The sequence below is a fragment of the Hemitrygon akajei genome, chromosome 12 (assembly GCF_048418815.1).
Source record: "Hemitrygon akajei chromosome 12, sHemAka1.3, whole genome shotgun sequence".
In the NCBI taxonomy this organism is placed as follows: Eukaryota; Metazoa; Chordata; class Chondrichthyes; order Myliobatiformes; family Dasyatidae; genus Hemitrygon; species Hemitrygon akajei.
This window is the reverse complement of record NC_133135.1, coordinates 33,198,411-33,214,812: the sequence shown is the minus strand read 5'-3', so window position 1 is coordinate 33,214,812 and position 16,402 is coordinate 33,198,411. Positions and strand designations below refer to the sequence as shown.

Sequence of the window (16,402 nt, the reverse complement as noted above, 5' to 3'; positions counted from 1 at the left end):
TCATATATCGTGTGGGCAAACGATGTTAAATAAGTACAACAGTAAATCTTTCCATACACCACACCTTACAACAGTGATATTTTTTATTCAAATAAACAGAACAATAGGTAAATTGTATTCATTATACATAATTTTAAATGATTAAAAAACCATACAAGTTGACCTATGCAGAACATGTGGAATAGATAATTGTACATTTTTCAAATTGTAGCTACCACATAGTGCTGATGCCAATGTCAATAGCCAACAATGTCTTATTAAACATTTTAGGCCTAACCAGATGGACCACAGTAGTTTCTTCCAGTACCATATTACACATGAACTATTTTAATCAAATAGTCTAACTTTCAATTTGATAGTTACCAGCTTTATATATTGGTCACCAGTGTAGCTAGACAATCACAACAGTTCATGAGAAAGTTCTGACATATAGTGAAGGGATTCTCTACCATGGCCCAAGTAGATTTATCACTGCTTGCCTAGTCCCGTTAAATTGCAAGTAGGAAGAATGAAAGTCACTTTATTTTAGCCAAGCAAGGATAAAAATGGACAGAAGTACCACCTCCTCAAATAATCCTAACTCTCCTATAACCAGTAAGATATATAGAGATAAAAAAATGTTGATTTATTTAATTTGTGTGATTACATACTCTAGGTGGTGCTGTTGACACTTACTCCATAAGTGTGCAAAAGGTGCATTTGGTTTAATGCTCACCAAGCAATAACACAAAGTGCCTTACACTTCACATTCTGGTTCAAAAATAACCTTTATATGACACCAGTCTTTCAATTATTTTATTTTTACCATCTTTATAATGTGGATAAATTGGCTGCGATATAGTACAAACTTATTCCATTACAAATGATACAACACAGGTTACATAAAGAGGAGGCATTGTGATACAGTGCAAGTTGCTTTGAAAGTGCCTTGTATTTGGGGTTACTCTCTTTCAACTGGTTATAGGCCTCTCTGTTGGTAGACAATCCAATATCCTGTCCGAGCCCACAGCTCCTTTCAATCAGATGCATGTCAGCCATGATTTCAGAAGTTATCTGCCCAAACCATTGAGCATTGAGTGCAGCAAAAGTAACACAAATGAACAAAATTATAATCTGCAAGAAATACATAAACATTTTGAATCAGCACTGCTGAAAATCTTATTCAAGATTCTTCCTACACTGCTGTCAATTTAATGAAGGGCATTTTCTACTGTGGGTTAATGGTCATTACAAATTCATGAAATTAGCAAAGGCATCTCACTTAAAGTTACATTAGCAAGGATGGTGAATTAAATAGCACCTCCTACTAACTATGCCACCTAATATCCATTGTTTACGTTGATATATCTTTTTCAAAATAGACCAAGTACGTGCCAGGCATCTGCATAGCTTGAGTTCATATAACAAGCACCTGTGCAAGTGAACAGCCATTATAGTTAACAATTCACATTTTAACACGATTATTGCAGTTGACATAAAAACAAACCATTCACTTATTGTTTAAGGAAGAACAATGTCTTAATACCTAGGCTAGAATGACAGCCTCTACAGTACTTCCTTTCCTAGCCCTCTCAAGTCAACTGCAGAAAAGGATGCTGCAGAAGATCTAGGGAAAAAAGTGATAAATGACAATGCTGACCTCTGGTCAAGAAATTCAATAGAAATCCTCGAATTTGAACTTGCACATCTAAAACTTGACTTTGTGATACAATTAGATATAGGAGAGCTTTGCCACTACAGCAAGTTGGGTTAAAACAATTGTCTGTGACTGAGGTCATCTCAGTTAAATGCATACAGGGGAGGACCATTTCCACATGTGCAAGAAAATGAGCTTCAATCCTTTAACACCCACATATGGATTAATATTACAGAGCCCGTATAAAAAGTTATATGCCTTTATGTATAATTGAAACTCAGAAAAAAGGACAGAAAGCAAGCACCATCTCCACAAGAGCAGAAGGTTTCCCATTGGGCACTTTCCCTAACTAGCTGTCTTTACTTCTGTTCATTCCAAATTTCTTATGCAATGACTAACACTGTGCATGGTACCTGAAATGTTTCCTCTTCATTTAACTGCTCACTGGGATGATGGATTGCAAAGATCATTAAGTTAAAGAAAGCACAGGCAGATCCAAGGTGAAAGTAGGATGGAAAGAGTTTGCTCTGGATGAAGCCAAATGTGTGCCTGGTGAGATTGCTGCCCATGACAAAACCTGAAAAACAAAAGCAGTGATACTGACATTGAGGAGAATTTTACAAAATAAACCATTACTTCTATAGGAAGGGGAGTCCCCATTCCCTCCTCTAAAGAGAAGAAAAATGTAAAAATCTATTGCAAATGTAAACAGAATACATTACACCCATGAAGCACAAATACCTTCAATACTTCTGAACTAACAAAAACTCAATTATACATGGCAACTAGGACAGCCTTGCAGTAACAACCTAAAAACTAATTTAGCTTAACACCATGGGCTTGTTGTGATGTCAATATTAAACTGGTTGTGGGGTAGTTACTTCTAGATGGGAAATAACCACATTCCTGGAGTTGAATTCTAAACAGAGTGTAGCAATTTTAATATGGTGTGCAATCGGGTCAACAGATGCAAACTCAAAACATTTAGTTTGGAGAAAGGATAGTCTATGCAACAGAACCAGCATAAAGCCCTCATTCTGCTGGCCTTAAAACACACAATAACCAATAGTGAATGAATTCTGGTAGATTCCTGAATCATTTCTTCTCCATTTCAAAAGCTTACCCATGGCCCAACTTGCCCAGCTACTATTAACACTGTGATAATGGGAAACACTGAGTTAGCTGGTTTGGTATGTCGGCTTGGTTGCACATGCAATGCAGTGAGCTGACCTGGGCTTGCTTTCTCTCCACACAAAAAAAGATTGCCCCCTCCCCCATTTAAAATCAATTACAAGTGCATGAAAAATATTTTGGCCAAAAGAGGTTAAGATCAAATTACATGAGAACTCAAGGGTTCTTGGTAATAATTAAAATGGAAATTATAGGGCTACACACTGGAGGGGGCACTGGAGACTGGACAGAATTCCAGACAGGAAGATATGTTAATGATTGATTAGATATTTTGGCTAGATATGGAGGACCACAAATTGCAGGCAAATGAAACTTTTCTGGGCCATAAGGAACTCAAAGTAAGTCAAAGGTGATACCGCAATACAGTTAAAATGCTTTATGATTGATCTACTGCTGTGGCAGGAGTATAACATGTAATTGTGATGGTGTGGCAGCTAGATCCAGATTTGGGAAAGAAAAGCATATTCCTGGACTTTTGAGATTAAGGAACTGTTTTCAAACAGAGTTGTTCCCCCCCCCCCCCCCCCCCCCCCCAGGAAGCAGTTGTTGAATGTTGTCCTGAAAGGGAGGGGATTCTACATTATAGTTGTGGTCAACTTGTGAATGGTTTCTTCTAATCTGGTAAACTTATTTGAATAAAAATTAAAATACAATGCAGACGCTGAAAATGTGCAACAAAACCAAGAAAAGATGCTAGAGAAAAAAAACTGTCAGGCAGCATCTATGGAAAGAGATCAGTGATCCTTTGTCAGAACTAGTAAAAAGGCAACAAATAAGAATTTTCAATTTTAAAAAAACTTCATTATTAACATCAAGTGAACAAATACATACAAGGGCAATTTTAATCTAATTATCAGTAATTTCTTAATGTCTGCAGTTAAATTCCATTTCTTTATACCCCTTTCTGTTTAAATCTGATTAAAATAGAATAATTGTTTCCACAGGAGGTAGTAGTAATGCAAAGCCTTATATCAAAGTGCATCAGGTAATTACTGTACCACGGGCATCCAGTGATTACCAAGTTACAGTAGATATTCAAGCTATTCTGATCAAAGGGCAATGAATTTGAGTCTTTAGATACCAATGTCAGACTGACTTGCAAGTCTTGCCATAGTGGTCACAGTTGTTTTCAAAAAAATTCCTTTGGTCAGGTTTCTGTTCTGTCTTAAGTACTCATGTTGGACACCAACATGTCCATTATTTCACCATTTACACTTTGTTCAGGTTTGGTAATTTCCAGAAGTTTGATTTCTTACAGCATATAGTTTTTAAATTGCCTTTTTTGTCACTTAAACAGTATATCCTCTCAAATACAAACAGAAAATAGTAGAAACATTCAACAGGTCAGGCAGCATTGTGGAAAGAGAAACAATTAACATTTTAGGTCAAAGCTTCTTCATCATTTTGATTCTGACACCTTCCCCTTGTCTGGATAGGTGCAGTCCCACAGCACTTAATAACTTCAGCACCATTAAGACAAATAGCCCATGTGATCGGTATCCCATTAAAAACTCTAAACTTTGATTGGAACACAATGGATGTTATCATATACTGTCTATGAAATACACTGCAGTATCTCACATTGGTGATTCTGACAGCATTTTCCAAATCTGACGGCTTCTACAAAGAAAGATAAGTCCATAAGACATAGGAGTAGAATTAGGGCATTTGGCCCATCAAATCTGCTCTGCTGTTCAATCATGGCTGATCCTTTTATCTCCTCCTCAGCCCCACTCCCCAGCCCTCTCACCATAACCTTTTATGCCATGTCTAATCAAGAACCTATCAATCTCTGCCTTAAATACACCCAAATGACCTGGCCTCCACAGCTGTAACAAATTCACTACCCTCTGACTAAAGAAATTTGTCCACATCTCTGTCTTAAATGGATGCCCCTCTATCCTGAGGCTGTGCCCTCTTGTCCTTGACTCCCCCACCAGGGGAAACATCCTTTCTACATCTACTCTGTCTGGGCCTTTCAACATTTCAGAGGTTTCAATGAGATTCCCCCCCCCCCCCATCCTAATTTCCAGTGAGTACAGGCCTAAAGCCATCAAACGTTCCTCATATGATAACCCTTTCATTCCTGGAATCATCCTTGTGAACCTCCTCTGAGCCCTCTCCAATGCCAGCACATCTTTTCTAAGACGAGGAGCCCAAAACTGTGCGCAATACTCAAGATGAGGCCTCACCAATACCTTATAAAGCCTCAGCATTACATCCCTGCTCTTGTATTCTAGACCTCTTGAAATGAATGCTAAAATTGCATTTGCCTTCCTCACCACCAACACTTCGTGCAAGTTAACCTTTAGAGTGTTCTACGCAAGGACTTCCAAGTCTCTGCATCTCAGGTTTCTAGATTTTCTCCCTGTTAAGAAAAAAAGTCTGCAGCTTTATTCTACCAAAGTGCATGATCATGCATTTTCCAACATTGTATTTCATTTGCCACTTTCTTGCCCATTGTCCGAATCTGTCCAAGTCCTTCTGTGGTCTATCTGTTTCCTCAACACCACCTGCCCCTCCACCAATCTTCATATCATCTGCAAACCTGGCAACAAAACCATCTATTCCATCATCTAAATCATTGATATACAGCATAAAAATAAGCTGACCCAACACTGACCGTTGGGGAACACCACTAGTCACTGGCAGCCAACCAGAAAAGGAAATATTTTATTCCCACTCACTGCCTCCTACTAATCAGCCAATGGCCTAACCATGCCAATGATTTTCCTGTAATACCATGGTCTCTTAACTTGACAAGCAGCTTCACATGTGGCACCTTGTCAAAGGCCTTCGGAATAAATATACAACATCCACGGCATCCCCTTTATCTATCCTACCTGTAATCTCCTCAAAAGAATTCCACCAGGTTGTCAGGCAAGATTTTCCCTTCAGGAAACCATGCTGACTTTGTCCTATCTTGTCCCGTGTCACTAAGTACTCCACAACCTCATTGTTAACAATTGACTCCAACATCTTGCCAACCACTTAGGTCAGGCTAACTGGTTTATAATTTCCTTTCTGCTGCCTTCTTCCTTTGTTAAAGAGTGGAGTGACATTTGCAATTTTCCAGTCCTCTGGCGTTATGCCAGAGTCCAATGATTCTTGAAAGATCATTACTAATGCCACTACAATCTACCACTACCTCTTTCAGAACCCTAGGGTGCAATTCACCTGGTCTGGGTGACTTATGTACCTTTGGGTCTTTCAGCTTTTTGAGCACCTTCTCCCTTGTAATAGTAACTGCACTCACTTCTCTTTGCTCACACCCTTCATCATCTGGCACACTGCTAGTATAGTGAAGACTGATGCAAAATACTCAATTAGGCATCTGCCATCTACTTGTCCCCTGTTATTATTTCTCCAGCCTAATTTTCTATGGTCCTATATCTACTCCCATTGCACTTAGTTTTTACGTTCTTGAAAAAATCTTTTATGATCCAATTTGATATTGTTTGCTAGTTTGCTTTCATATTTCATTTTTTCACTCCTAATGATTATTTTAGTTGCTTTCTATAGGTATTTAAGTGCTTCCCAATCTTCCATCTTGCTGCTAATTTTTGCTTTACATTAGATTTGACTTCCCTTGTCATCCACAGATGTACTATATTGTTATTTGAGTATTTTTTCATTTTTGGAATACATCTATCCTGCACCTTCATCATTTTTCTCAGAAACTCACACCAATGCTGCTCTGCTGTCATCCCTGCCAGCATCTCCTTCCAACTTACTTTGGCCAACTCCTCTCTCATACCACTGTATTTTCCTTTACTCCACTGAAATACTGCCTCATCAGACTTTACTTTCTCCCCATCAAATTTCAAGTGAAGTCAAACATATTGTAATCACTGCCTCCTAAGGGTTCTTTTACCTTAAGCTCCCTAATCACCTCCGGTTCATTACATAACACCTAATCCAGTATAGTTGATCCCTGATTAGGCTCAACGACAAACTGCTCTAAAAAGCCATCTCATGGGCATTCAACAAACCCCCTCTGCCTAGCTTCCTATCCCTCCCATACAATGTGTAATCTAGGACATTCAGCTCTCAACTACAAACGTCCTTCAGCCATGATTCAGTAATGGCTACAACATCATACCTGACAATCTGAAATAGTGCAACAATCCACCTTATTTCTTATACTCCGTGCATTGAGATATTACACTGAGTGCTGTGCTACGACCCAAGAACACATCACCTTTGCACTTTCCCTCAGGTTGCACACTGTCCTGAAGTTATTTTGCTGTTCCTTCTTTGTTGGACCAAAATACACCAGCATAGTAGGAGTGTCTATACCTGAACAATAACAGAGAGAAGTTCATCACCATCTTCAAGAAGTAACTAGGTATGGGTAGGTAATGGAAACATAGCTAGTAGAACCCCGATCCTGAAAAGTGAATGGAAAAAAAATTCTTGAGAAGATGATGTTGAACTGTTTTCTTGAACACTTGGACCCTCTCTAGTTAAGGTTCTCACACAGCATTATTGATGATAGGTCTCATCCCATCTAAACCTTTCCTGTTGCTGGAAATCTACCTGTTAATGGCAACAGTTCTAGAAAGGAGTTAGCGTGGCAAAGAGGAATGACACCTACCAGATATAAATGTCACCCAAATCTGCATCCCCCAGAACGTGGACAGGAAAATCAGGTGCAGAAGTTTTGCAAGTGTTGTAACCTCTCCATCAGTAGCCATGGCAATTGATATCAAAAGGCAGAGCTGACCAAAATCTACATCGAGTTCCAAAAGAAGTATCTGGAAAAGCCTTGTAGAAAGAAAATCAAATTGTGCGCAAGATGATGATCTCTAATAAACTATGATTAGTAGAAGGCAGAATATACATTTGCTAGGGGAGTCATTCAGGCATTGGCAACTGCCCTGAACTAAGCAGTGGGATTGACCCCAGTTCCATTTAAGTTGAGGACAACTGGTTTGGTTTCACAAAGCAAGGCTGGTCTCCAAGTCCAAGGCAGTTCATGACTAAGGTGTTTTTTTTCACCCCAAACTCAGATAGAAACTTTTCATACTATCCCAATCATAACAATCTGAATTCACTGCAGCATGACATAATTGTTTCAGTCATACTTTCACCCAGGAGTCATGAAACTTCCTTCCACACTTAGTAGGCACCAAGGACAATAACGTGCAAAACTCCATACCACAAATTCCAATTGACTACATTCTGCCCTTAAAAAAAACTTGCTGAGAAGCCAGATCTAAAACTCTCCTTCCCCCAGACAGTGCCCAATTTAAATATTGCCAGCTGCTTCCTGGCTTTAAACTTTGATTCCTTTAAACAGTTTATTTGCAAGAGTATTAAACATTGTTGCATTATGCTTTCTTGATATTTGTGTTAAGCCTTTTTATTCAATCCAGCTCAGTAATCTTTCAATTTTGAAATCAGGATAGCCAAATACACCCATTTTAGTTTTTGAGGTCTGTTACATCTACATATGGGGGAAAAATCTAAAGCTGTTCAGCTTCTATTTAATAGAAGCTCGTGTTTCGAAATAGATACATGGCACCCAGACACATCTGTGTGGAAAATCACAGTACATACCCACCATATTAACAATAGTGTGTTTATAAGTAGTGAACAGCACAGTATACAAAGCAAGTTGAATTGATGCCATTGTTCACTCAATGTGACTTCAGTGAGGTGACCATAGCAAGTTGGAATCAAACACTACATACTGGTTAGTTGCTATTGCATTTCTTTTAGCTATTGCTGTGATTATACATATGTTTAGTGTTTTCCAACAATGCAAAGGTCAACATTGAGAGGTTTTTGCAATATTTGTTAGTTTGCTATTCTCTTGCGAAAGGTTCATTGGTCAATGGTTCAATAGTTCCATTTATTATCAGAGAATGTGTACGGTATACAACCTGAAATTCTTACTCTTCACAGACATCCATAAAACAGAAGAATGAATGACAGAAAAATGTTAGAATCCCAAGCCCCACAAGAAGCAGCAGCAAAGCACCAAACCTCCCCCTCTTGCTCCCTCAGAAAGTATCAGAACCCCCTCCCCCACCAAGGACCATGATCTATAATCCATCAAAAACTACAGTTCATAACCCAGCACCTCGACTTGCCACAGAGAGATCACTGGAGTGCAGAGGCCTCCAACAGCCAACTACATTTCATTCACTGTTGTTTAAGAGTTTGGGGGTGGAGAGATCTCATGATTTTGCCAGGATTGCAGGCTTTGCTATGGAGCAGAGGGTCTCTTATTGCACATGCTGCACCGCAGTCACAGTACACCATATTGTGCACAGTGCAAGCTGTAATGTGAGCACCACTGCACTGATGGGCAACATGGTTTCCTCACCCGTAACATGGCTATTAACAATGTTCATACACAACTGCGCACAATGAAAATCTCACTACCACATAAATATGAAAGCACAGACCATGAGCATGCTGAAACACTTGTTTCCCTGTACCGTTCCGAAGGAGACCCAAAATAATCACTAGAGTGGATGACCACATGGCTTCACAACTTGCCATGATACAAACATAGATCTTACTACCTACTGTAGAGTAACAGCGACATAATGCAAACTAGAAAAGCTTTCTCTCACAAAGGACACAGTCAAGTGTGATATTAGTAACAGCTTTCACAATTCTCCATTCAATAACATCCCACATCTGACCTGCCGGGGGTGGTGCAATGTTTCGATAATGCTACTATCTGGCTGGCAGGGCGCAGATGCAAAATGAGCAAGCGTGTCCGAATGATTGTTTAGTAAGTGAAACCTATTCTTCTCCTTGCACATAACACTGTGAACAGCTGTTTAAAGTTATATATGAATACTGTGAACAGCTGTTTAAAGTTATATATGAATACTGTGGGCTTAATGGTTTCGGGATAAACCAGTAGGCTTATAGTAGGCAATAGTTCGGAATGAGATTCGGGGCCATGTTGTTTGACAAGTGGTTGCAATTTTCTTAAATAGTTTAATGTTGACTAGATTTCGCAAAGATTGAATTGCAGAACTACCATACTCCGGTTTTGCCTGATACATCCACAGTTAAACACGTGACGTGGCTAAACTTGTCCTTTAAAAGTATAGTGTGTTTTGGTGCCATTACGGTAAGCGACGCCAACAGTTATGAATTTGTTTTTATAATCGTCCTTGGATATCTACAGACCAAGGAATACAGCATAGCCATAGTCACCAGAGCTTTGATCAGGAAACTCAAAACCACACGTTAAACAAGTTTGAAACTTTGTTGAAGTTGGTGAGCACTGCAGAGGACAAGTCAGAATACGTGTGGAGGAGACAGGGAGGATCGATGTTTTGTGGCAATTGTTGAAGCATAAAGATTGATACGAGGCTCTCATAGGCCTCGTTAACAAAAGTGTAAACTTTAACAAAACTAATACGTTTGCTATGGGTCTGTTTACATACTGCTTCCAAAACAAAGCAGGTATTTCTAAAGACACCTTAATAGACAAACAGTTGAAATGCGACTCCAGGATTAAATATAGTTTTCTGCCAGAATTCATAAATCCGAATTTTAAGACGAAGTATGGATGGAAAAATGATTTTGGGGAATTCCTAAACCACATTCATTAATTTAATCAAGGGTTAAAGTTTTTAAAGTTGCATTTGCCCATAAACTTCAAGCATTTAGTGAAGCTTCTGAGAATGCAAGATAACGCAACTTACCTACCCACTGAATTCTCCCGTCCCCAACAGCGAAACCCCCGCTACAGTCAGACACCCTTACTGTGCCATTCTATACAAGGCCGCTGATTGGTGCAAAAAATCCGTGCGATTAATGACGATCCCCAAGGCGGAGCCAATGCGTTAAACGGAGTTTAACCCAATTTAGAATTTGTGCCCGCATTATGAAAAGCAGCTTCTTTGGACGTAGTCTCCTATGGCAATTACGCCAAGAATCGCGTTAGCAGTTTTATTTTAAAGACTATAGAGCACAAGTGCGTAGGAAATTATAATCGCTAAAATTCTGAATGGGTTACAATGGGGACCTTGCGGTTATAATAAAATAAGGGTCACCGCACTGCTCGAGAATCGAACTCAGAACGGGCCGAGTCGGGCGCTCGCTTCACGGACACATCAATCAGATAAGGGGCGGAGTCTGCGGCTCGGTCAGCGCTCGCTTCACGGACACATCAATCAGATAAGGGGCGGAGTCTGCGGCTCGGTCAGCGCTCGCTTCACGGACACATCAATCAAACAAGGGGCGGAGCCTGCGGCTCGGTCAGCGCTCGCTTCACGGACACATCAATCAGACAAGGGGCGGAGCCTGCGGCTCGGTCAGCGCTCGCTCCTGCGCCGTGCGCTCGGCGGCCACGGGCCCGGAAGTTTAAAGAAGAGGTGGTGAATGGAGCGAGAGTTGGCATGGAGACGCTCAGGAGCAGTTTCTTCAGGGCCCGGCGGTCCGCTGCTTCGGAGCCGGTCAAATTGAGAAAAAGGAAATCGACGCTCTATAGTAAAGAATACACGAACGTGGAGCAGGGAACAGGTACAGGCTGTGCAGCTAGTTCGGAGCTTTTCACCTCGCGAATCTCTTTACATTTCGTTCCTGTTGATAAAATGGAGATCGATTGTTATGCACAGATTGTCCACAGATTCGTTGTGCGATGCTGTTTCAAAGATAGTTGTATTTAAACACAAAAGTGATGGAAATACGCAACAGATCTGAAAAGAAGCGAATTAATAAGTCGAGTTTATTGTTATATGAACAAGTACAATGCTCATACTGCTATGCAATGGGAAAACTTATTTGCAGCAGCATCACCACACAATGCATCAGATAAGCAGCTTTCACACGACAAACAGAAATATAAATCCTGCACATTTTCACACTACTAGAATGAATTAGAATAAAACGAAAACGTTCTTTAATAGTGCAAAGTGATCAAAGTCAGTCCAGGCTCTTCGTCTCGTCAGGAAAGAAAGAGTTGCTTGAAAACAGAAAGTACCAGAGGTGAAGAGGGTGAAGGAAATCTTGCTGGAGAATGGAGGAGAGCTCCAAGGTTGACATTCGTGGAAGAGAGTGCAGCTAATTCAAGAGTAAACCATAATAAAAAATCTGCAGATGCTAGAAATCTGAAACAAAATATTGCTGGAAACACTCAGCAGCCTTAATACTGTTGCCTCTGTTTACAAAGGATCTTGAAGAAGGTCTTGGATAGGATTCTTTTTCTTTTCTTTTGCCTTATTTTCTGCCTCCTTTCCAATCACTAATTCCCTTTGCTCAATCTATCCTTCCTACCACATTCTTTCTCCATCTTCTGATGAAGGAATTTCTGCTGGAACTGGTAACTCTGTTTCTCTTCCCACACATGAGCACTTTCAGTATTCTCTGCATCAGCAGGTTTTTTTAAACATTTTCTTTTTTGTCCCTTTTTTGTTTAAAGGGGAATACTGTTACTTATGACAGAGTTATACAGCATGAAAATGGCCCACCAGTTCCACACTGACCAATGGACATGCTTTGTTATTAATCCATAAAACATAGGAGCAGAATTAGACTACTTGGCCCATTGAGCCTGCTCCGTCATTCAATTATGGCTGATCCTCTCCCCCCCCTCCCCCGCTTCTTCAGCCCCATTCCCCAGTCTTCTCCCTGTAACCTTTGATGTCCTGTCCAATCAAGAACTGATCAAGCTCTGCCTTAATTGCACCCATTGACCTGGCCTCCACAGCTGCCTGAGGTAATAAATTCCACAAATTCCCCACCCTCTGGCATTTTCCATCACTTGGTTCATAGCTTTCTGTGCCTAGGCAATTCATCTGCTCACCTGGACACCTCTTAAGTGTTGTCAGTGACTCATTCTCAGGAAGTGCATTCAAGGTACCAGTACCTGTGTGGAGAGTGTGTGCCGACAAAGTCTCACTGTACAATCCCAAACCAAAGGCCGGGGATGAACCAGGAGATACATTGCTGAAGGCTAGATCTCTGGTATTCAAGTCTGCCAACCCAGGCCTGTACCAGAAAACCAGGTATGAGTTGCAGAGGACTATTTCAAGGGCGAAGAGACAATTTCGAATGAGGTTGGAGGCAACATTGTGTGTACGGCAACTCTGGCAGGGTCTGCAAGACATTACTTCCGACAAAACGAAACCCAATAGCATGAATGGCAGCAATGCTTCACTACCAGATGAACTTGATACTTTCTGTGCATGCTTTAAAAGGGAGAACACAACTACAGCTGTGAAGATCCCTGCTGCACCTGATGACCCCGTGACCTCCGTCTCAGAGGCCGATGTTAGGCTGTCTTTAAAGAGAGTTAACCCTCGCAAGGCAGAAGGTCCTGATGCAGTACCTGGTAAGGCTCTGAAAACCTGTGCCAACCAAGTAGCGGGAGTATTCAAGGGCATTTTCAACCTCTCACTGCTATGGGCAGAAATTCCCACTTGCCTCAAAAAGGCAACAATTATACCAGTGCCAAAGAAAAAGAATGTAGGCTGCCTTAACGACTTTTGCCCGGTAGCACTCACATTGACAGTGATGAAAAGCTTTGAGAGGTTGGTCATGACTAGACTGAACTCCTGCCTCAGCAAGGACCTGGACCCATTGCAATTTGCCTATCTCCACAATAGGTCAACTGCAGACACAATCTCAATGGCTCTCCATACGGCTTTAGATCACCTGGACAACATAAACACCTATGTCAGGATGCTGTTCATCAACTATAGCTCAGCATTTATTCCATCGCTCCCACAATCCTGATTGAGAAGTTACAGAACCTGGGCTTCTGTACCTCCCTCTGCAATTGGTTCCTTGACTTCCTAACCAGAAGACCACACACAGTCTGTATGGATTGGTGATAACATATCCTCCTTGCTGATGATCAACACTGGTGCACCTCAGGGGTGTGTGCTTAGTCCACTGCTCTTCTCTCTATATGCACATGACTGTGTGGCTAGGCATAGCTCAAATACTTTCTATAAATTTGCTGACGATACAACCATTGTTGGTAGAATCTCAGGTGGTGACGAGAGGGCACACAGTGTCAACCTGAAATTATTAACCTGCTCAGTTGAGGAAAAACACCAGAGACATGAAATTACCTCTGAAACGGTTTTTATTCAGAGAGGAGTTCACAGCCCCACGCACTTCGGGCGTAAGGTAGCCAACTCCCAATTTGTCGGTATATGAAGGTCATACTTATACCCAAAAGCAGGGTACTACATTCACAAATATGGTTACCGATTCAAATTAATCAATTGATTGGCTATTGCATAGCTAAGCACGTGAAATACTCGGAATAAGCATAGATGCAAGCGTAATACTCGGAATGGGTATGGACGCAAGCAAAACACTCAAAATAGGTATATAGCTCAAAATACTTTGCCAAACACATTGTCTTGTGGTCGCAGGTTCCCTTTTCTTTGTGGTTGCCACTTGCTATCTGGAATCTTATCTTAGCTACTTCCCCAATAACGTATCCTCCCCCTGGTCCTGTCTACATATTTTGCTACACTTACCCCTCGCCCACCCCTTCTACATGTACCCCTTACCCTCTTCACATTCTCAACAGGAGTGAGATATGCCAACTAGTAGAGTGGTACCACAGCAACAACCTGGCACTCAACGTCAGTAAGATGAAAGAGCTCATTGTGGACTTCAGGAAAGGCAAGACGAAGGAACACATACCAATCCTCATAGAGGGATTATAAGTGGAGAGAGTGAGCAGCTTCTAGTCTCTGGGTGTCATGATCTCTGAGGATCTAACCTGGTCCCAACATATCGATGTAATTATAAAGAAAGCAAGACAGTAGCTATACTTTATTGGTTTGAAGAGATTTGGCATGTCAACAAATACACTCAAAACTTCTATAGTTGTACTGTGGAGAGCATTCTGACAGACTGCATCACTGTCTGGTATGGAGGGGCTACTGCACAGGACTGAAAGAAGCTGCAGTAGGTTGTAAATCTAGTCAGCTCCATCTTGGGCACTAGCCTACAAAGTACCCAGGACATCTTTAGGGAACTGTGTCTCAGAAAGGTAGTGTCCATCATTAAGGATCTCCAGCACCCAGGGCAGGCCCTTTTCTCACTGTTACCATCAGGTAGGAGGTACAGGAACCTGAAGGCACACACTCAGCTTCTTCCCCTCTGCCATCCGATTCCTAAATGGACATTGAAGCTTTGGACACTTAACTCACTTTTTTTTAATATACAGTATTTCTGTTTTTGCACTTTAAAAAAATCTATTCAATAAACATAATTGATTTACTTGTTTATTATCATGATGTTTAGTTTTTATTTATTTATGTTTCTCTCTCGGCTAGATTATGTATTGCATTGAACTGCTGCTGCTAAGTTAACAAATTTCACGTCACATGTCGGTGATAATAAACCTGATTCTGATTCTCTGGATGAAAATGATGTCCCCTGCCCCTCCAGAACCTCTCTAAAGGTCTTACCCTTTTGTCTTCCTTGGGAAACTGCATCTTGGATTGACTTAATTATTTTGCTATTTTATAATGTTTTGTAATTGTTATTTTTTTTCTTGCACAGGATTATTGGGTCCAAACACTTATTTAATGATGTTCTCCATAGCTTTGAGATCTGTGAACTGCCTTCTGGTCCAGACTAGCTTTGTTGCTGATGAGTATTGGCAGTCACTCGAAGTTGCTCACAATATGGTCTTCAAATATCCTTTGTATTTACAAACTATAAATACATAATGTGAAAGAAGTAACTTTTTATGTTTTGTTCTCACTGTTCTTTCGGATACAAGATATTTGGCATAACGTTACAGCTCAGTACAGGCCCTTCAGCCCATGATATGTTGATCTTTTAACCTACTCTTAACCCCTCCCTCCTACATAGCCCTCCATTTTTCTATTATCTATGTGCCTATCTGAGAGTTCCTTAAATGCCGCAAATACATCTGCCTCTACAACTACCCCTGGCAGGGTGTTTCATGTACCCACCACTATGTAAAGAACTTATGCCAATCTCCCTCCAATCATCTAAAATTATGCCCCCTTGTGTTAGCCATTTCTGCCCTGGGATGAACTCTGGTTATCCACCCAGTTTACAGTATGCCTCTCATCACATCTGTCAAGTTATCTCTCATCCTGTTTTGCTCGAAAGAGAAAAGCCTCAGTTCACTCATTGTAGTGTTCTCGTGCAGGTGTAGAAACTCTGAACTAAACACCAACTTAAACCGAAGTCAATGAGGCAGGATCGCAGTAAGATTAACTGTTTACTGTTCACTCTTCCACATTAACGTATGGTGAAAACTGTTGATAAAACAATACAAAATACATATAGTATTTGTTTCCTTCTTGGCATCACATTTACATCATAAATACTTGTAAAAGTAAAACTACAACAAACTATATTACATTAAAGTACAACATACAGTCAGAATCTACGTACACCATCAACAACTTTAAATACTTCAACACAAACTATCTAGCAATGCTTTCAATAGCACAAGAAAATAAACTTTATCAATCGTCATTACTTTTAACAGAATCAGCATTAACGTTTTTACTTCAACATATCGATTGTCATATGAACTTATGGCGTTGCTTCTATGATGTTTCTTAGTGCTGTTACGAACCCCGTAACTGG

At 40.6% G+C, this 16,402-nt stretch overlaps 2 protein-coding genes across 7 annotated transcripts in view; one reads left to right on the top strand and one right to left on the bottom strand.

Annotated features, from left to right (window-relative positions):
- Positions 1–69: 69 nt before the first annotated feature.
- On the bottom strand, positions 70–10,585 carry LOC140736861 (transmembrane protein 205). 2 transcript variants are annotated; one of them, XM_073062861.1, is made up of 4 exons: positions 10,507–10,585; positions 7,425–7,594; positions 2,050–2,213; positions 70–1,113 (listed from the first exon to the last, which is right to left on the bottom strand). In XM_073062861.1, the coding sequence occupies exons 2-4, from the start codon at positions 7,522–7,524 to the stop codon at positions 811–813; spliced, it is 567 nt and encodes a 188-aa protein (XP_072918962.1). In that variant the 5' UTR covers positions 7,525–7,594; positions 10,507–10,585; the 3' UTR covers positions 70–810. The 2 variants fall into 2 exon arrangements, with proteins under 2 accessions (XP_072918962.1, XP_072918963.1); XM_073062862.1 differs by having other exon boundaries at positions 10,511–10,578.
- The window catches only part of pigb (phosphatidylinositol glycan anchor biosynthesis, class B), a 39,676-nt gene continuing 32,774 nt past the window's right edge, over positions 9,501–16,402 (top strand). Inside the window, exons 1-2 of one of the 5 annotated variants that reach the window (XM_073062857.1) lie at positions 9,501–9,578; positions 15,335–15,470. In XM_073062857.1, coding sequence (XP_072918958.1) covers positions 15,361–15,470 — 110 coding nt within the window. In that variant the 5' untranslated portion in view covers positions 9,501–9,578; positions 15,335–15,360. Of the gene's footprint in view, positions 9,579–10,721; positions 11,327–11,372; positions 13,137–15,109; positions 15,234–15,334; positions 15,471–16,402 lie in introns of those variants that run through there. The other 4 variants (XM_073062855.1, XM_073062854.1, XM_073062858.1 and 1 more) reach the window with 4 other exon arrangements.